At 40.2% G+C, this 20,638-nt stretch overlaps 2 protein-coding genes across 2 annotated transcripts; both read right to left on the minus strand.

The window, feature by feature from the left end:
- Positions 1-1,890: 1,890 nt before the first annotated feature.
- On the minus strand, positions 1,891-15,509 carry qser1 (glutamine and serine rich 1). The gene is made up of 13 exons (XM_030725487.1): positions 15,019-15,509; positions 13,039-13,148; positions 12,746-12,883; positions 7,471-10,785; positions 6,787-7,112; positions 6,328-6,444; positions 6,101-6,234; positions 5,827-6,014; positions 5,575-5,712; positions 5,340-5,437; positions 4,098-4,244; positions 3,796-3,891; positions 1,891-3,609 (listed from the first exon to the last, which is right to left on the minus strand). The coding sequence occupies exons 1-13, from the start codon at positions 15,126-15,128 to the stop codon at positions 3,469-3,471; spliced, it is 5,058 nt and encodes a 1,685-aa protein (XP_030581347.1). The 5' UTR covers positions 15,129-15,509; the 3' UTR covers positions 1,891-3,468.
- Positions 15,510-16,767: 1,258 nt separating this feature from the next.
- prrg4 (proline rich Gla (G-carboxyglutamic acid) 4 (transmembrane)) lies at positions 16,768-19,448 on the minus strand. The gene is made up of 6 exons (XM_030726151.1): positions 18,874-19,448; positions 18,610-18,773; positions 18,408-18,435; positions 17,866-18,001; positions 17,037-17,207; positions 16,768-16,928 (listed from the first exon to the last, which is right to left on the minus strand). The coding sequence occupies exons 1-6, from the start codon at positions 19,040-19,042 to the stop codon at positions 16,901-16,903; spliced, it is 696 nt and encodes a 231-aa protein (XP_030582011.1). The 5' UTR covers positions 19,043-19,448; the 3' UTR covers positions 16,768-16,900.
- Positions 19,449-20,638: the final 1,190 nt, after the last annotated feature.

Here is a 20,638-nt window from a genome sequence, read left to right on the forward strand (position 1 = left end):
GGTCAGATGAGACAAAGATTGAGGTATTTTAGCCACAATGACAATTAGTATGTTTGGTGGAGTAAAGAAGTGGCTTTCAAACCTAAGAACAATGTACCAGCTATCAAGCATGGTGGTGGTAGCATCATGCTCTGGGGCTGCCAACGTGGTTGGAATAATGAAGGAGTACTACTTCCAAATTCTTCAACTTCACCTCAAATCAGCAGCTAGACAGTTGAAAGTTGCATACAACTATATGTTCCAACAATACAATGATCCCAAACATACATCAGAACTGGTTTTGGAATGGATGAAGCAGGTTAACATTAAGCTTCTGGAATGGCTTTCCCAAAGCCCCGCCCTCAACCTTAATGAAAATTTGTCGACTATGCTTAAAGGATGGGTCTCTGCCAGGAAACCAACCAATTTAAATGAACTCTTCTGCCAAGAAGAGTGTTCAAATATCCAGCCAGAATTGTGCCAGAAGTTTGCTGATGGCTACCAAAAGCTTTTGGTTAAGGTGCAACTTGTCACCAAATTTTAATGGGGGAGTATGTATATATTTAATCCTGCATGTATACTTTTGACCGTGCATGAATTAGAGAAAATCCTAAAGAAATTCAAACTTGTGCACCCAATTCTTGTTTTTTTTGTTTTGTTTTTTTAAGGTCATTAAAGATCCATGATGTACAATCATTCCACCGTAGAAAAAGAACAGTTCAAAGATAACATTAAAAGGCCCAAATTACCACAAGTCATGCCTATAATGAGTGCATGTAAACATCTGACCACAACTATAAGCAAGTGCAAACTAACTTGTAAATATCATTTCTGAAGTGCAGTAGTAGAGTAAACCTAGTGTAAAGTAACAAAAATGTAAAGTATTTTAAAATTGACCTTAAATAAAATGAGTTTTTTTTAATCCCCTAAGAAATGCAAAGATACAGATCTTCATTTGGCAGTGGAAGATTCCACATTAGTATGTGCATCTGCCAGAGTGAGTATAAATCTAACTCGCCTCACCAGAGATTACTGCTTTGCAGCCTGCACGTGTGTACTTGACAGGTCAGATGTAAAACTACATTATCATCACCATCACTTCGTGCATCAGGTTTCACTAAGGGACATTTCTAACCTCAAGACTCTCAGCAATAGCGTTACGCAGCACACAGCCATCCCATTTTTGTGCCCTTCTCACATTCTCATGCCGCCCTCGAGGGTGCCTTCAGTCTGTCTCCCACATATGGAACAATGCAGTGCATTAAAATTCATATGCTTTTCATCTGGAGAGCAGACGCTCAGTATCTGCCCCTACCAGTTGTGCCCATAATGGAATCCCAAACGCTTGCCTGACTGGTTGTCCTCCACCCCCGATCCTCTCCAACTCCAAAGGACAGAGGACAGTGGCTTTCCTCACAGTGCTGTCAGTGAAATACAGAGACACTTTTGTTTTTTGGGGATTGCCAGTAAATTTTTTTTGCATTGTGACTGGTCTGGCTGGACAGTCATATTTTATTCAACAGCCCGAAGACCCTTTCAGACGACACAAAGTCAGCCACCCATTCATAAGTGTAAAGTTCGGGTCATGAGAGCACTGTAGGCGAGCAACATGGCAAGTTTCTTAATTTCTCTGTGTCCTCTTGAAAGATGTGAGCCAATATTAACAGCACACTCCCTACAAGCAAGAGAAACATAACATAAACAGAACCCTCTAGAAGCCCAAAAGCAAAGCAGTGATTGGTTATGTTGAAATATCCTTACAGGTTAATTGGCTGGGGCATCATTGTTGTAACACTTTCTGTTGGTCTCCTGTCTGATTAACATTTTAAATTGTGTAAAATGTAGCACTGGGACCCTGTCACAGTAATGTTACAAATAACAATACGAAAACATCTGTTTTCAAAAAACAGGTGATAATGAAGTATATCTTTATGTCAACTTTGATCAAATGCCATGGCTATGTTAGTAAATAACATGGTATTAGGTTATTCTATAATGCAACGCTGCAGAAAACACCTCATGTGATTTTGTTATGCTGCAACCATAGACAAAGGTGTCACATGACCATGATCAAATGTAATGGTGCCATTATGCAATGTGTTTGTAAGGATTTTAGGAGAATTCACTGATACCTTCATATTGTCATCAGAGTCTCAGAAGGTATTCACCCGAGAGATTCTTGATTCCAAAATAAAGGCAGTGATCAGTCCTTAAATATGCATCTTCTTGGAACACCCTGGTTTAATAGTTTTGTTCAAGCTCTTATGACTTTGACCAAGAGTATGTTTTTTTTTTTTGAGAAATAAATGCTCTTAAAAATGGGATATCAGAAAACATATTACTGAGTGCTTAGCATTTGGAAGCTTAACCCCCTCACAAAAAAATATACCCTAACAAAAACACATACCTAATACATGCAGCGTTTTATTTACAAACTGCATCTTTTAAAAACAAGATTTTTGTTGACAGAATAAAACTGGTAACGGACTTAGAAAGAGTAAATTCTGGAAAACTGTGAAAAGATAACTAAAAAGTGTCTTAGAAACAGTTATTTTCTTCTGTGAAAATATATATACTTTTATCATAAAATGTAGGCTATGTCCATAAAGCAATTCATCTGCATTCATTTACCCATAGATAATCCAAGGTAATAATTTCTGAGATTAATAAAAGGATTCATAAAAAGCAGTACTAGAACTGCACTGATTCCAATCAAAAATGTCTCTCATCAGCAAAATGTTGCCTGAAAGACAAAAGTTAAACTATAGTTTAGATGCGGTATATAGTTGCTAGAGACAACTTCCTGCTCTTTATACAAAATGTACATATAGCTGGCACTGTATTGCAAATTTGACATTTTGCAAACCGTATACAACTAGAGTTTTATATATATATATATATATGTATATATATATATATATATATATATATATATAGTTTCTTTTAAACAATAGATCAAGTTTGCATGTGAGCTTACTTAAATGATTGATGAAGGTTTGCTCTGTTTGTGTATTTGCTGTGTTTTACTTCCTGCACTGATTGCTTTCTATATTGCGCATACTCTCTGGTCATGATCTGGAATTTAACTTAAAAAAATAAAACAAATTAAAAAGAATATAAATCTATGAAAAAGTCCATAAAAAGTGGGCTTTTAACTATAAAAACCTATGAAGACTAGGAGAAGTAGTATGTGGAAGCCTTCCAAAATGCTCCCAAGAACAAAGTCCTTGTCCTCTGCTGATGACTTTCCGGGTTTCTGCTGGGATGCAGTGATAAACACTGATAAAGAGCGCATGTTCCACTGTCCCCCTTCTGCCACTTTCACTCCCCAACAGTCCTTCAGGTAAGCCAGTTTATCTGAAATACCCATGAGTTTGAAGGGGAGACTCACTCTCTGCTGCATTTTCAGCTGGAGGCATCCTCTGGTTTTTACGCATTGGACCTTCTTCTTCTTTTTTTTTTTTTTAAACCAAGCATGCCAAAAGGCTTTCATCGGCAGGCCTGCTGCACTTGATTGATCAACTCTCCAAAGCGATCAAAGAGCCCCTCGACCCAAGCTCCATTTTGCAGACACTTCTGCACAGTCTCCTCCTGCCCCAGGTCCCCTGCCTGCACCCGCAGAGATGCAATCTGAAGGACAGAACCACACACAGAACATAAAATAATATTAATTCAAAAATGTTCAATATAAAAGGGTTTCACTATAAAGCAGCCATGTGACATTAAATATGCAAAATGATATTTACAGAATTCAAACTAAAACCTAACCAAAAAACAGCTCAATGCATTCAGCACAAACTACACACATAGTCTTACCTCATCCTTACACATGAGGTATGTGTGGTACTTGTAATGCTGCAAAGAGTGGTATAGAGAAAACCACTGAGTTTTCTGCTGGTCTACTGTATACTCCTAAAATAGGGGGAAATGTCCAAAAAAAACAAAACAATAAATAATTAGTATGTTTGCTTTTTTTAAAAATATTAGTCAAACATCATGAAAGCTGGAAATAGTAGCTTCAGTGCTCTGTTGTATGAAGACATGTAGAGCGACAAATGGTGACATTGTGCCCTCTCCTGGACAGACATTAGAAGCATAGTTAATTTCACTCATCTTACCAGAGGCATAGTGTTAGGGGTCTTCTGGGGCTTCATAGTCTTCTTGTTGTAGGCTCTTCCACTAAGACGTACCTTAAAGGCTGGGGTTTCCCCATCCTTCTTCAGCTCAGTCACCACTGAGATCTCTGGGAAGCTGTCTAGAGCCGTCTAAAGAACACAAATTACTTAGGTTCTTCATACAGTGCAGTAAAGTTCCTTGAATGTTTCTTTTCCTTTTGCAATGAAAGTAGATCTAGAGTGAATTTTTTAAAGCTTTAAGCCTTAGCCTTCGTGTATGAAAATGTTTAGTGAACTAACTCAACATTTAAGCTAATTTTAAGATTAAATGTATCAATTTCTCCGTAGTTTTAAAAAACATTTAAAGATATATCTTGTAAAATGAATACTACACATTAACAGTATAAAAGATGGAGGTATTCACCATGATTTCATCCATACATTAATAAACCTAAAATTTGCATTTTGGCATTGCCACATTGGTGATGTGAAACCAGACGTAAGGAGGAGGAGGAGGAGCGTATCTTACAGTGAAACTGATGACACCTGACTAGCGACTCATGTTTGACAGTTTAACCAATGAGTATACCCTGGACAATCCTCCATTCTGACCATAATTTACAAAATCGACTCAATGTTTTGCTCAGTAAGATCTGAAACAGCCAGCTGAGCCCATGCAGTCATCAGGAAAGAGTTTACTGATGCCACAGGCCAAGAGATCTGAGGCCATTTTCCAATAGACCTCTATATACCTAGAAGCCGCCACTTACTGACATTAAAAGCAATGAAGGTTCAACACAACATGTTTTTTGTGACAGGCTGCTAAGAAATAAGTGCCTAAAGACAAATTAAAACTGGTTCTTTCCTAAGTTGTCTGACACAATACTGGTTCATCCCTTGAGCTGGGTGTCTTTGTATGCTTGAATGATTCATAGGTCAGTGTTAAGTGTCTCAACAAGCAACAGAAACATTCCTCTAAAAATGGTTAGGTACAAGGTACTGAAAAAGAGTGAAAATACAGCCAATGTCCGAAGAAAAACTTTGAAAAACCTTCAGAAAGCCAGAACAACTGCTCAAGAGCACTTTAAAAAATTACAAGAAAGTCTGACTCCTTGGAAGCAAAACTATAAAGAAATAAGGGACGGCTCAAGACCTTTGCACAGTACTGTACAACCACCATTTTTACCTTCCGTGGATCAAGAACACAAATCTACATTTTAAATGCAGTTTTATTTGCGCACTCACCTTCAACACTTGATCTATGTGCAATTTCTGAAGCAAACGCTTCCTGTTGTCAGTAATCATTCCATCCACTCTTTTCATATGTGGCAGCAGCAACTCATCTGAAACAGATGAGACAAAAAAACAAAACAATCAAACAAGTCATCAAGCGTGAGAGACAACGACATGATGGATCCTACACTGTTAAGGCAATCTAGCTAAGAACAATAGCTCTATGTCCAAAAAGTAGCTCACTCACCGTTTTCCCTTTCAAGTGCTGTCATTACATCTTCGTCTAATGCAATACTGATAAGCAGTTCCACAAAGCTCCTGAATGTCTCTTTCATTGTTCGTGTGTTGAGTAATCGCGAAGCAAACGGTAGTGGAGGGTTTAACTCTGAAAGTGTGCGAGAGAGAGATAAAACATCCAGTAGGCATCAGAGGGCAGTGAGAGTGGGATGAGATTTAGCCAGCAAACTAGATTCCATTAAAAAGTTAAAAGCTTCTTTACCATCCTCTTCACCACCTTCTTCTGCAGATGATCCAGATGCAGTAGGTGAAAACTCCTCCTTCCATTTCCTCCTTTTTTTTGGTGGGGGCTCTGCTCTTGCCTTAAGTTGTTTGGGTCGGGGCTTTTGGTTCTGGAAAACTGCAGAAGGTGTGGCTGTCAAGCCCAGCAAAGTTTTCACCTGAAGACCCCTGTGTGACAGAAGAAACGGTGACACCACAGAAAAACCAATAATAAAAAAAAGAGTGAACTACAGGAGTCAGTAGTTTACACTTACCTTAGCGAGTTCATGGGCTTGCAGCGTGGTTTTCGACTACAAACTCGTACATATTCCCTTTTGTTAACGGTGTCCAAAAATTTCACATACACCCTCTGGTACATGGTCTTGGCATCACCAAAGTACCCAAGATACTAAATACGCAAGAAAAAAAAAATGTTACTTGAAAAAAAGCAATTTGTATAATCATGTGTGTATAAGCATGTTCTGTCAAGTCTTTCACTTACACTGTTTGTTGCTGAGAAGACTCTCTTTCCATCCCTCAGCTCAGGCACAAATTTCTGCAGCAGAGCCTTCTGAACCTTCCAGATGGCTGGAGGCTCACTGCCTGCTCTCATCGTCACCTGGACAGAGGAACACAGCACGGTGAAGAATAGCCTTCAATATGTAGAAGCAGTTTTAGTACAAAAAAAATAATCAGTGAATGTCCAACTATGAAGAAACGCAAGATCTGTCAATTATTAAAACCTTTTTTTTTAATTTATCATTTACATTTACAGAGGCATTAAAAATCTAGTGTATTGCAACATAATTCAATGCCTCAATAGTTTAGTTTTGAAATGCTAGTTTTGACTGTCTATTACAAGCACTTTGATCTGTGGAACCCTTTCTATTTTGACCACTTTAGCTAAACTATGATCATCATCCAAATCGGTGTTAACAAGCATTCATTTTTCCTCCAGTACCTTCAAGTTTTCGATATCCTCATTCCTGACAACAAACTCATCTCTCTCGCGATACATTCCTTCTCCTCCACTGTCCGATAGCTCCTCATCAGTGAGTCCTGCCATGGCCACACTCTTTAATGGCACAGCCATCTGGCCTGGTGGGGTCTTTTTGGACTCCTCTGTGGCTGCAAAAACAGTCCTTGCTGAAACTGTGTTTGTTGTCTGTGCAGGAGGAGTGGGTACCTGCAGCACACAGGAGGTCTCAGGAGGCACACTGTCTGTGACAGTGTGGGGCATGGTGGGAACTTGTTCTGGCTTCAACGTCAAGCCTTGAAATTGATTATCTGAAGGAACACAAATATGTATTCATTTCAGACAGCATTGAGCGACACCACATTTAAGCATAAATTACTGCTGTATCAAGCACAAGATACATGCATACTTTGTTACATACTGTTGACTTTTTACAGCTTTTTATAACAACATACAGGCAACATAAACAAGATAAAACTAATGTAAGTGCTGGGTTTAAGTATCTGTTTTTTGAAGTTCAAGCGTAAATAACCAAAACTACTTTAATACAGATAGCTACCACTTCATTAGCATCAATATCCTAGCATTTTTGGGGACAGTTCTTGTGCGGATATTTGTTTAGGCAACATGTAAAAAATGCTACATGAAAACCTGAGGAATTGTTATTACCTGTCTGAGTTTTCCGATCTGAAGATTCATCCAGGGCTGAGAGCGCTGAGCTGATGCTGTTCCTCAGAGCCTGGTTCTTTCCAGTGTTCTCCTCCTCATCAGAGCTAAATGATGGCAGTGTCTCCAAGTTCTTCTGCAGATCTTCATCAAGACGTTTCTGCTGAGTGTGCACTGCTGGACTGTCCTGGGGAATTAAGGGCCTAGGCAAAGTCTGCAGTTTGGGGGGCATAGTTGGCATAGTATACTGTTTGGATGAGTTACAAGCCTTTCTAGGGCGATTAATTGTTCTTGTTGGACTTGGAGAGTATTGCTGTTTAGGCCCAGATTTGATGAAGTCTAGGAAGGAGCCTATAAAGCCAGTTTTGACTTCTGGTTGTTTCTCTTCCACTTCACGAATCTTCTGCCTGATCCTCTCCTGCTGTGGGCAACCATCATATAAATTGTGTGAGGCAGAGGGTGAGCTTACATCACTACCCCTTGAGTTTTGCCGCTTGGTCTGCCCACCACGCTTGGCTGGTTTTGTCAGTCCACTATCATCCTCATGACTGCCTGTTTTGGTCAAGGACTTAGAGCGAGCCTTTTTTGGGGGGAAGTCCTCTCCATTTGGACTTTCCATGAGGCCATCATCTGTTTTAATACACTTTGCATTCCCTTGCATTCTATTCTGAGGACCTGAGGAGTCATATACCTGCCCAGCTGAGTGATAGTTACTGTCGGAGCTCCTCATGTCTCCATTTGCGTGAAGATCAGTACTGTTGTTGTGGTTACCAGACCCACCCTGACAGTCTGTTGTCATCCGAGGCCCGTTTAATGTCATGGTGATGGTTTGGGAATTAGTGTTAGTGATGATTGGCTGTTGTGCTGAGGAGAAACTAGGTGACATGTGTCTTAAATCCACAGTCTGAAAGTGACCTTTGGAATCAATAGGGCTTGCCATCACTACCATTTCAGCCTCAGCAGAGGATGTAGCTTTAACAAAGTCTTGTGGTGAGACGCCACAGGCAGCTACTGTGGCAGCAAGGATGTCATCAACATTTGACAAAATATTCCTATCGTCTGAAAGTAGCATAGAGTCAGAGAAACAAATGGAGTTGACAGCAAAGTGGTTTTTGGCATCACTTGACTGTTGATTAGTCAACTGGCTGTAGTGGTGCTTAGAAGAAGTAGGGCATTCTGAGCTTGGTTCAGACACTACTGTGCCCTGCTGACTCTGGGTTTCAGTAACACTTGGACCCAGCAGGTCCCGATCCATCTGAAGATACTGGACATGAATAGGGCCCAGACCTTGTCCTGGTTGAATAGCTTGTACTGGCACCACCTTTGATGTGTTCTGACTATTGTTCACAAGTGGCTGCTGGAGCAAAATGACCTGATTGGCCTCAGGATGAACTTGAGCACTAGGAATAGCAATAAACTGGGTGTGAGCTGCTAAAGTCTGAGTTTGGCTATGGTTCTGCTGATTTTGTTGCTGTGCCTCAGTAGATTCAAGTTGGAGAGGATGCTGCTTAAGATGACTTGGGCACAGGGGTATATGCGAGGATTCAATGGTGGAGTTTGTTGTTTTTGTGTTCGCAACTTCATGATTATTGGCACTAGTTAAATGAATGTGCTGTTGGCTTAGAGAACCCATCCTTTCATCCTTTACCGGCACTGTATTTACATGACGCAGTCCCATGAGATGGTCATCAGAACGTGAACTGCTTCGAATAACACTTTGTGCTTTGGGGTGATCATCCATTTTTGACACAACATAGATGACATTGTTATGAGAAGCCATACTATTACCTGTTATGGAGGTCTCCACGGAGACCTGCCGAAGAGCCTCGAGGCCCTGGAGAGGCACCTCTTCAAGTTTTTGTTTGCCATATGTTGGCTTTATGTCCTGTATTGAGGATATGTTATTTTGTAAGGCTTGAGACGTTGAAGAGTAAATAGGCAATGGTGCAGACAAAACATATGTGTTGGGCTGTGACTGCTGCTCCTGGGACAGGGTGTCATGTGTTTTAACTCCCACTGAGGCCTGTATGAGGGTGTAGTCTACTGTAGATGATGTGGGCAGGCTCTGTACACATGTAGGTGGGAAGGAAGAATTAAGCGACTCCCCTGTGATAAAACTTTGAGACTGGGTCGCTGAATTTTGCCCTTGCGACTGAGAAGTAAAAGTCACATTTGAGGCACCCTGAGAGTGGGACGTGGGGTAGCTCTCTGACAGACTTCCTTGACACAAGCTCTGGACCTGGGCTCCATACTGGATGCCCTGTACTTGGCTCAGCCCAGGAGTAGATGAGTAAACAAGAGACTGACTAATAGATGCCACATTATCAGACTGGCTGGAGAGTGAAGGGAGAGTCTCATAAAGGGAAGAGAGTTTGTCTGAAGTGGAATTGGAGGCCTGTGACTGTGTATGACTTGTGATATAAGTTTGAGATAAACTGTTGGAAATTAGGCTAGACAGCTGAACTGCCTGTTGATTAATAATCACCGAGTTCTGCTTCAGTCCAGGGGAGGAATAACGCTCAGGAGACTCTGCTGACAGGTTCTGGGACTGGATCTCTTCATTCCCTGCAGGTTGTGGCGCTAGTTTGGAAGAACAGTCATTATTCTTCTGCAGCGAAGGGGATGAATATACTTGTGTCGCACAATCTGGTTTGGATTGTAGAGAACCATTGACTCCTTGAGAGGAATCTGCTCCTGTGGAGGGGTTGCAGGACACAGAGGGCTGATGGGATGGGTCCTGCTGGTAGGACACATCTGCTTCACTGCCCGAACCAAAGTATCCCTGTAAAGACTGCTCCGAACTAGTCAATTGCTCTGAGGCTATGTGGATACTGGAAGGCCTCTGGTGGTGTTTGATCACACTACATTCACGCTGAAGAGCTCTTTCAATAGAGCCTGAGAAAACTGTAGCCCCATATGGCTGAGGTGCACCATGAGTGGCAGGCAGGGTAGAAGTCAGGAGATTGAATTGGGGCTGTAGGAGGTGGGGTGCAGACTCCTGGGCTGAGCGGTAAGTGGAGGACTGCACAGGCAGAGCTGAACCCAGAGCAGAAGCAGAGAGATGATTGAAGGCCAGGGCAGTGGGAAGCACAGTCTGGTTAGATTTGAGATGTAGCAGGGGATCATGGTGAGAAAATAGGCCATTGGTAGAAGTGCTGAAGCCAGGATCCTGGAGAGTCAGGGAAGGATTGGTGGCGTAACTCCTGGTAGGATAGGCACCTGTGTGCTGACAGGATGAAAGAGCAGGTGTAGAGGGGAAAGTAGCTGTAGAAGGCAGAGCACCAGTCAAATACAACTCTGTGGTTGAGGAGTTGGCACCTACATGGAACAAAAAATAAATAAATTAATTAACACGTACAGGCAACATGACAACATAATGAACAAAATCCATGTGCAAAAAAAGTAATACAAAATCTGAAATGCTAACATCCCCACAGATTTTACTTATGCTGTAACCATAGGTACAAGACTTGCATATATGCTAACATAGACCTGGCAGGCTGCTGGAACTGTAATGCACTGGTGGCTACTGGCTGAATAGCAACAGGAAGAAGACACCCAAAATGTGACCACCCCTGATCCAAAAGACCACACACACTACACTTACACTGGTCCTCAGCCATACACTCAGTTGTTGAGAAAAGTGAAGAGAGACATATATACAAAGACTCTTTTTTGTTTTACTCGCGAGATGAGTTGAGAAATAGATCTTCACAAATATACTATGAATATACATGCATGTTTTTTTGTTGTTTTTTTTAATAATCAAATTTCTAGTCACCGGTTGATCACTCAGCAGTGCACCTTGCTGAGGTGACGTCGTGCCAGGCTGAGAATTTTAGCAGTTAGCTACCGGAACGGATCACTGTTATAACAGTTTAATAGCAACATGGCCATTAGCAGTAGCAAGCGGTTGTTCGGTAGCAAGCTCTGCACTGGTGGTGCCCCTGTACCTGAATCACCTTTTGGAGACAGCCCTGGTGTGTGCTGGATTTTCTTAGGCATCCTGAAGCCTTCTTCACAACAACTGAACCTCTCCCCTTGAAGTTCTTGCTGATCGGGCACATGGTTGATTTAGGTGTAATCTTACTAGCAGCCATGCCTGTGAAGGCCTTTTAATGCAAAGCAATAATGACTGCATGTGTTTCCTTGCAGGTAACCATAGTAAAGAGAGGAAGAACAATGACATCCAGAACCACACTTTTAAAGCATCCAATCTGCTATTCAAACTCAACCAGCATGACAGTGATCTCTAGCCTTGTCCCTGTCAACACTCTCATCTGTGTTAATGAGAGTATCACTGAAATTATGTTAGCAGGTACTTTTTTTTTTTTTTCGGGGGGGGGTCATTTTCATGGCGAAGAGGGACTTTGCAATTATTTGCAATTCATATGATCACTTTTCATAACATTCTGGATATTATGCAAATTGCCATCATAAAACTGAAGAGGCAAACTTTGTGAAAACCAATACTTGTGTCATTCTCAAACTTTTGGCCATGACTATATGTCTGGTAGAGCAACTTAGACTGCATGACAATACCCTCATAATACCCTGTCTGTAGAACCTGTAACAATATAGGCAACTGACCAGATGGTGGTGTGAAGTCAAATAGTGTCTTAAGCTTCTAACTAATTTGTGAAATAGTGACAAATTAATAGAAACATATTCAGAGTGCATTTAGATTCCATCCAAAGTGGAGAAAACAAACAAACAAACAAAACAGTTCATGCCTTTCTATTGACTTTCCATTGCATGAAAGGACCTCGTCAGTTCCTTCTGCTAGCAGTGAAATGAAAAATACCTAAAAGGGTAAGGAATGCACAACTGAGTTTTTAAAACTAGCTATTGATAAGACAAAAATCGATATTGGCAATAAAATGTGGAGCACTATTTGCAAGAAGAACGGGAAACTGGAAGGATCCCGACACTGCATGTCAGTATGTATTTTGTCATGAATAAGTCAAAAGCTCAGAGTAATGTTACTGTGATTGCACGTGCCTTATCAAATTAAAGCAGCTTGCAAATATAGACAAAATTCCCTTTCTAACAGCTGAGGTCGCTAAAACAATCCCAAAGCACAGCGAAAGCAAATATTTTTTAGCCAGCAAGAGTTGTTTTTGCAGTGTTTCTGCACTCAGTTGCACACTTTGAGGTTTAAAGTTTTCCCCTCTCATGGGCGTGGTTTTCAGAGTACGACGTGTCACACTGTTTCTACACTAAATTATTTATTTTTTAATAAAATAACTTGAAGATTGAAAGACTGATGTGTTCTCACCAGCAGGCCATGATGGGGGTCTAAAAGAAGAAAGCAATGAGGCACTAACAGGACCAGCCTGAAGGCTTCTCGACTCCATGGCTGAAAGGAAGCTCATGATTGAGGTCTCAGGAGTACTACTGTTTGACTCTAGTGTTCCTGACATTCAAAAGAGGAAGAGAAAGATGATCACAGAAAGCTTCTACACTCAAACCTAAAATATCCACATGACTACATGAGACCGGTTAGATTTGATTTTATCTGGCAAAACTAGTCACTTGAAAACAACATTTGATTATAATATCATAACGTACCTGCAGCAACAGGAATGTGTGATGTAGTGTAGGTAGGAAGCTGGTGTGTCGTAGTGTAGCTTTGCCGCTGGAGGAGCTCTGCATCAAGGTATGTTGCACCGTAACTGGGGCTGCATGTACAAACAAATTTAGAGCATTCATGAGAGTTATTATCTCTACAAGCAGCAGACTACAACCAAGTCAAATATGAGAAAATAAAGTGGATTAAAAAAAAGCATTTAAACTTGTTTTTTTTTTTTGAACACTTATGTGAGTAAAGCTGACACTTTTACTCCCCCATTAACATTCAACACAGACACTGACAGAGTTATTACATGCTTTTATAAAGGCCTTATATTTGGGATTCAGAATGCTTGATTGATGTAGTGCTGCCAAGATGGTTGCAGTAAAACAGAAAAGTTTACCTCCCTGAGCTTTGCTTGCCTGGCTACTCAAAGCTGGCAGGAGGGTCAACTGTCAGAAAAATCCTGATGGTCTCAAACAGCTTCTCTTTTAAAAACAATTTATACTACTGTGCTCAAGGAAACACTGAAATTTTTTACACTATTTTATGCTCTTACTCTGAACGCTGAACAGTCTGAACTTTCCAGTTGGATTGGATTGGAAAAATGCAAAAAAGTGATGATGTTTGAATATGTGATTTACTATTCACACAATGCCAAGTGGTCAAGTGTCCACAAAGCTAAGTAGACTCACTTTTTCTGCACAGAAAAAATAAATAAATAAAATCAGTAGCTCTACAAAACATTTTGTTGAAAAAATTGCTATACTACATTTATAACTAAACCCAAGCTTTACATGCGTTTCATATCGAGTAAATGTTACCAGTTACAAGTAATCTGGTAACACTGTCCAAAAGATTTCTTGGATGATTTCTTGCATTAATGTTGCAAGGGTTCTTGCTGTAACTCAACTGTCAGAAATGTTAACAATTATATAATAAAACAGGACATTAATTTGTCAAAATTTGTTTGCCTAGGAATGTTATTAAAACCAAATAACAATCACTTGACATTTTGCAATACAACATCAGGCATTTCATTCTCTAGTACCCATTTTGGTTAAGCAAGTAAGACATTTATATCATAAACATTTGGATGGCTGTTAAAAGTCACTTGCCTACTCTGTTCCTTTCAATTGATGCACACACCAGTCTTTTTTACTCACCTTGTCTTTGCTAATTGACTTCAGAAAAAAACAAACGCAACATACAACAAGCCAAATATCAGCTAATGAGTTAGATTTCAGAATGGAAACATCACTGCTAATCAGCAGCCACAATCTTATGTTATTTAGATCAAAAAATAAGGAAAGCTGGTGTAATCTTGGACTTTCTGAACCAGAAATCACTTCGCTATTTATTACAGTCACTATTAATTATTATTAATTATACTATAACCATAACACGTGAGTCATGAGTCATGAACTTAAGACCTGAACAACTTTTCGCTAGTTTTGTGGTTACACTGACTAAATACGACGGACCCCTAACTTTCATTACTAGAACAGAAGCACAGATTTACACAAATGTAAGCATGTCGCTTTAGGAAACTAAAATACTAATCTGAAGTGTTGTGACTGTCATACAGTACCTAGCTTCGGTTGCTAGTTATGTCTTTTTTACCTTTGACGAGCACCTGTGGTTCAGGAAAACAGAACGATAAAATGCTACTTCAAGATGAATAGATGGCCAGCTTATTATAGAGTTATAAAACAATTATCTTCAATAGTTTGTACTCACTGACTCTGTATGTGCTTATGCTGAAAACACGATATGCTAGCGAAAACTAGCAAGGTGGGGAAAAAGTAACCTACGGCTAAGAAACCACTGACAAGCCAGCCTCTGTGACATTTTAACCATTTCTCCCGGTGTTCCCGACATCCACAAGGACCTGTGCACTTTTCTCCAAGAGCAAAGCTAGGCCCTCCATCACCGAAATTTCCTTCGGAAGGTGACCCGCCCTCTCCTTCATCTTTTACCTTGGCTTGACAGTAGCTGAGCCGCGGTCATAGGCCCACGAAGCTACGGTCTGTGCTGGTGGAGCCAGCGCGTCCGCAAAGCTGGAGCTCGGGTAGTTCCTGTCCATCATCCGGTGAAAGATTCACTTCCCCAGCAGAGCTTCATGGAGCAGCGGACACACATCGTAGCAGCACGGGAGCCACCGACCGAGGCAGTCCCGTCAATGCAATTTACAGTCCGCAAAAAAAACAGCGCCAAGCTGCTATGTTCTGGAAAAAAGTATCACTGGGTGATTTCGTTATTTTTTTGTTCATCTCCCGTCATGTAAAGTTAGTCTGCCACGAGACTTCTGTAAGGCACGGACGCTTGGCTGTAGCTAGCAGGCTAACTGAAACTTCTCGCATAAGAAATTAGTTGTAATGTCACGCTAGAAACAAAACTTTTCCAACTAGCCACGGTATCGACTTTATAAGATGTATCGAAGCAAGATGTTGTACCGACGGCTTGCTTCACCACGCGAAAAAAGTCACGTGACCACCAAACGAACCCTCACGCTGGTACCAGTGAAGTAGCGCTGCGCTTGAATGAAGGATGAGCTCATCAGTCTGCCACAGTGAGCTCTGTTATCTCTGAACTAAAATCAGCGTCTTCCTGATATTTATCATCTGACTACCTGAGCTTCGAGGTCGGATCTAGGCATTTGGATTAACAGCAGCATGCACACAATGTCACTGTTTCCATTACTTCAGCGGATAGTAGCTGAACTTATTTCCTCATTTCCCCTAATCAGGAACCATACCTGACCATTCCCAATATTAAATTTATTTTCCTAGATTTGCATGATGTGGGCTGTTTTATTTCCAAAAGGAGGGTGGGTCTCCACAGTGTGACAACATAAACATATTTATATTCCCACAAGTACGTACACACGCACACACAAAAACAGAGAAAAGATGAGACAAGGGTAATTAAAATATAATTTTAATTAAAAGGAATATAAAAGACTTTCATTTCAAGTACGTTTGCATCAGATCAGCTTCAAACACAGCTATATCTCAACAAATTCTCAAAATGTGTTTATGAAACTAAAAACAAAACAAAACAAAAAAGATTCATTTGTTTTAAATAATTGTAAAAATCTTCTACATAAATAGAAATTTTTTTTGGAGTTTGTGCTTCAACATACCTATAATGCATTTTTCACAATTTAGATGATTTAAAAAAAAAAAAGAACTATGACTTCACATTGGCGAGCACTCATTTCAAAATATGCACGTTTCTGGTACATATTAGAAAACAGCAAAAAGATCTGCACACATTTGCAAAAATAATTTAAATTTAGCAGGTTGTCCTTCTGTAAGAGACACGGCTAGGTGAAGCTGCGTGACAAGACAAATCAAAATCAGTCTGCCTTCCTTACAGTTAATAGTGTGTAATAAAACATCATCTTCATCTTGCCTTCAATGTCAATATAGATGCTGGGTGTACTGCTCCTTCAAGTGTTGCAGCACATTATAGAGTTTTCATTTTCATGCAGCAAACTGGGTAAAATATTTTACAAAGCTTATTCATCAAAAGGTTAAGGTTACAATACAAGGAAGAATCAAGCAAATCAAGAGGGGGGAGCTGAGAAATATTTAAGATTATATCAATAAAGACAAAATTATCCCAAACAGACACAGACCCCCCAAATGATTGATTGATTGATTTTATATATATATATATATATATATATATATATATATATATATTAAAAAAATAAATAAAAGAGGAAATAGTAGGTTTAATCAGGGAAACAGAAAGGAGGCCAGCATTTTGTGATACTTGACAAACTGATACTACATAACTGTACATTATAGATGTTGGTTGCTCACATATATGCACTCATGTTGTACTGAAAGACTACTGCCGAACACTTCCAGTTCGTGAGCTAAAAAAAAGAAAGAAAAAACAACGAAAGAAAAGATATGATTTAAAAAAGAAACAAACACCAAACTGCTTTACTGACTGAAAAATAAAAGTGTAAATATGCACGTACCCAGGATAAGGAGGAGGTGGGGCATCATACTGTCCACTATTTGCGATTGCCTGGTCATAGGAAGGAAGCCCAGGTGGGTTATCAGGGGGAGGGATGGGGTGTAGGGAGACCTCCTCTAACCGCCGTATTATTAGAGATGCATTACTTCTCCTCGGGCGCGCCCTAATGGAGCTGTGAGAAGAGCAGAGGTCATTCACTTGTAGCATACTTCAAGCTTCATGTGCAAGTATCAAAGGTGAAAGTCATCTTTATTCTTGTTATGTAACTATATATATATATATATATATATATATATATATATATATAAATTATGACTGCAAGAAAAATATACATTCAGTGAAAAAGTATTTCAAATTTTTTCATGTAGTAGGGCCTCAGTAAACTGAGTGGCCTATTTTGGGGTTTTGACAAACATTACATGCAATTTCACTATGTCATCTTGGGTTTTGGGAAGTTGTCACCTGATTTAAACATTGTTTTATTATGAAGATAAAATGACTGAAGAAGAAAATAATTTGCAATTAATGAAGTAGTCCTACAACAGGCTGGTGACCTGTACAAGGTGTACCCTCCCTCTCACCCTATGACAGCTGGGATAGGCTCCAGCCCCCCCCCCCCCCCCCCCCCGACCCTGAACAGGATAAGCGGAAGAGACTGGATGGATGGATGGATTTCTTGCAGGCAGAAAAAGGTAAAAACAGCACACTGGTACAGAGTGTGTGTATGTTCAGGTACCTTATTTATAGTGCATATGCAACTGTTTTATTAGTGCATGTTGGACTATACTGAAGTCAGTGGAGCATGTAGATGATGTTTTCTTTTCACTCACCTTGCACGGCTCAAGTTACCCTTGCGATGACAAAAAACCCACACCAGAATGCCAAAGATAACAATGGCCACTCCACCACCAATGAGTCCCACCAAAAGAGCTATCACATCAACCCGTGAAGGGCGGCCATCATTTCCTATGGATAATCACAAACCACAGAAAGCCAGTTACACATCAAACTTGTTTCACGATAGCAGTGCATATTATTACTTCCTAAAGATAACCATATAAATACTATGTTGCAGCCATCATCTCATTTTTTCTTTTTTTTAATTTTGAAAACACAACTGCCGTGTTGTTTGGCTCTTTAAACTATAGATGGGTAAATAATAAAGAGTAGGTGGCATAGTCACCGCACATCAATGAATTAAAAATAAAAGTGTGTGTATGTGTGTATGGTGGCCTTTGCAATCACAAATTCTTTGAGGAACAATCAATTGTTATCCTAGCACCTTAATATACTTTCAGCTGTTCCCTTATTCCAAATTTAAAATTAAAAAAAAAAAAAAAAAAATCAAGGTATTTCTTTTTCTCATTCTTACCTGCAGTGTATTTCTTCCAAAAATCATCCTGGAAAAAAGAAAGGGAAAAAAAGTCAATATGTGACTCCTCTTTATTCTTATTTATTGACCGCATCACTTAACTGTAGCTGTAACCGCATCACTTAACTGTAGCTGTAACCGCATCACTTAACTGTAGCTGTAACAGCATCACTTAACTGTAGCTGTAACAGCATCACTTAACTGTAGCTGGGATGTTTTCAAACACCTCCCTTGCTTCCTCGTAATTGCAGACTTCTTCCACACACTCCCTTTCCAAATTTCCAGGCACGAACATTTCAAAGTCAAACCGGTTGAACAGCAGGTGGCGACCCAGGAAAGAATTTGCGTTTCCCTCATCTACAAACACTGGGCGTATCCAAACATTAATTACAGGAAAAGTTCATCACGGTGTAAAGCGAACTTGTTTACCGAAATTCTGTTAAAAAACAAACAAACAAAAACTTACCTTGGTCTTGTGATTCTTCATTTTCTGAAAGTAACCTCCTCACATAGGCTAGATGTCCACAGGTGAACAATTCAAAGAGAATAAACAAACGAAGCAACACTGCCATGAGCGCAGCTGCACACGGACAATCGTAGGACATTAACTGGGAGTCCGCAAGGCAGAATATCATCAACGACGACCCCGCGTCCTGAAAATACTGTGTGTACACTTTAACAACTCATTACCGGATTTCTGTGTTCTACATGATGCTACGTAAAGACGGACAGAGTTCAGCGTCAAACAAAATGAAACCTATCCAAAGGAGTGTCAGCTATTTCAGGCTCGGCGCTGATAAGATGAGTCAGGAAGCGTTCAGCGATAGTTAAAAACAGCGGCTGGATTTGCTCAGTTTCTTTGGCAAACTAGAATTTGGCTCATCATTTCTAGTAAAAACACAGTCATTTGAAGAATGAAGTCATCTCAAGGAAGTTCCGGTGGTATAAAAAGAGTACTTGTTTACTCCAAACAGATGTGTCTTCAGGTACTCTCCAACCACCTGCGCACTCGCCCAATCTGTCAGGTTTACCTGAGCAGACTCGACCAATCTGACCCGTCATCTTCTTCTTCTTTGGTGTTTAAGGGCAGCTGGTATCCAGGATGATGTACTACTGCCTCCTGTAGGATTCGTCTCTTCTGGATTGCCCCCCTAACATCTTTTGTTAACCAGTCTCTTTTGCCAAGGCGTTGCACCAGCGCAAACCCCTTGGCTGTACTGTTGGTATTTACACAGAGAGCGCGGTGACAAGATTTCGTGTAAGAGGTGGAAACTCGGAGACTTTATACTACTGGCTAACTACTAAGAGGAGAACATTTAAATCAAGCGCACCAATTTATTAAGATTTGCGGGGAAAAAAAAAAAAAAAAGCATGTCTTATTTTTTGCGCTTGGTATTGAAATGAACTGACTGTGTTTAGAAAACAGCGCTAACTTCTGTAAATCACCCGTAAAATTAACCACACCTATGAACGCTATTTTGGGATTGCACTCACGCGCTATTTTGCCCTGATTAGTAAATCTGGGCCTTTGTCTCTGGATTCTGTTACTCGGTCCGCTCACTTTGAAATAGCTCAGTATTATTGCTCTCCAAGAACCAATGTCTGCCCACGTCTGTACGTTATCATATCCTTGACCTAGTCTCTGTAATTTTCATAACATTTCTTTCCTTCAGTGAATTTTCTAGATGATAGAAGAACGTGCTTAATTGTCTCAGCCTCAATGACAGTATTTACAGAGTCTAGATGGATGTCTTCCTATCATAGAGTATTGTTGAGGTTGCTGTAGCCATCCTGGATTCTGCTCATTATGACTTGGTGTCTTCTACTTGTTCCTGTATTAATGACCCAATTTTATTTTGTACTGAATATAAATACCTTCCCGTTGTACTGTTGTCTCAGTTTAGTTGCTAGATAAAGATTATTCCCTTCCCGGGTTCTGCCAGGTGATTGTATATTTGTAATATTTCCCGATGATATTTACCATTGCTTGTTTTAATGCCGGTAAGGGCTGATATCAAGTGACTGCATATTAGTATATTGTTTCCACGCACCCTCCTCTGCACTCCATTCTAATGCCATTTTACAGTTCCACTGCATATATGCTTCGATGACTTAATGTTCTTTTCGTGAATCCTATTTTCTTTCCTGGTACTGACACTGAAGCCGCTGTTGCCTTTGTTTCCGGGTCATTTGCTCCATCCACGAACACATACATATAATGTTTATATTTA

Source organism: Archocentrus centrarchus, chromosome 3 (assembly GCF_007364275.1).
Source record: "Archocentrus centrarchus isolate MPI-CPG fArcCen1 chromosome 3, fArcCen1, whole genome shotgun sequence".
NCBI classification, from domain to species: domain Eukaryota; kingdom Metazoa; phylum Chordata; class Actinopteri; order Cichliformes; family Cichlidae; genus Archocentrus; species Archocentrus centrarchus.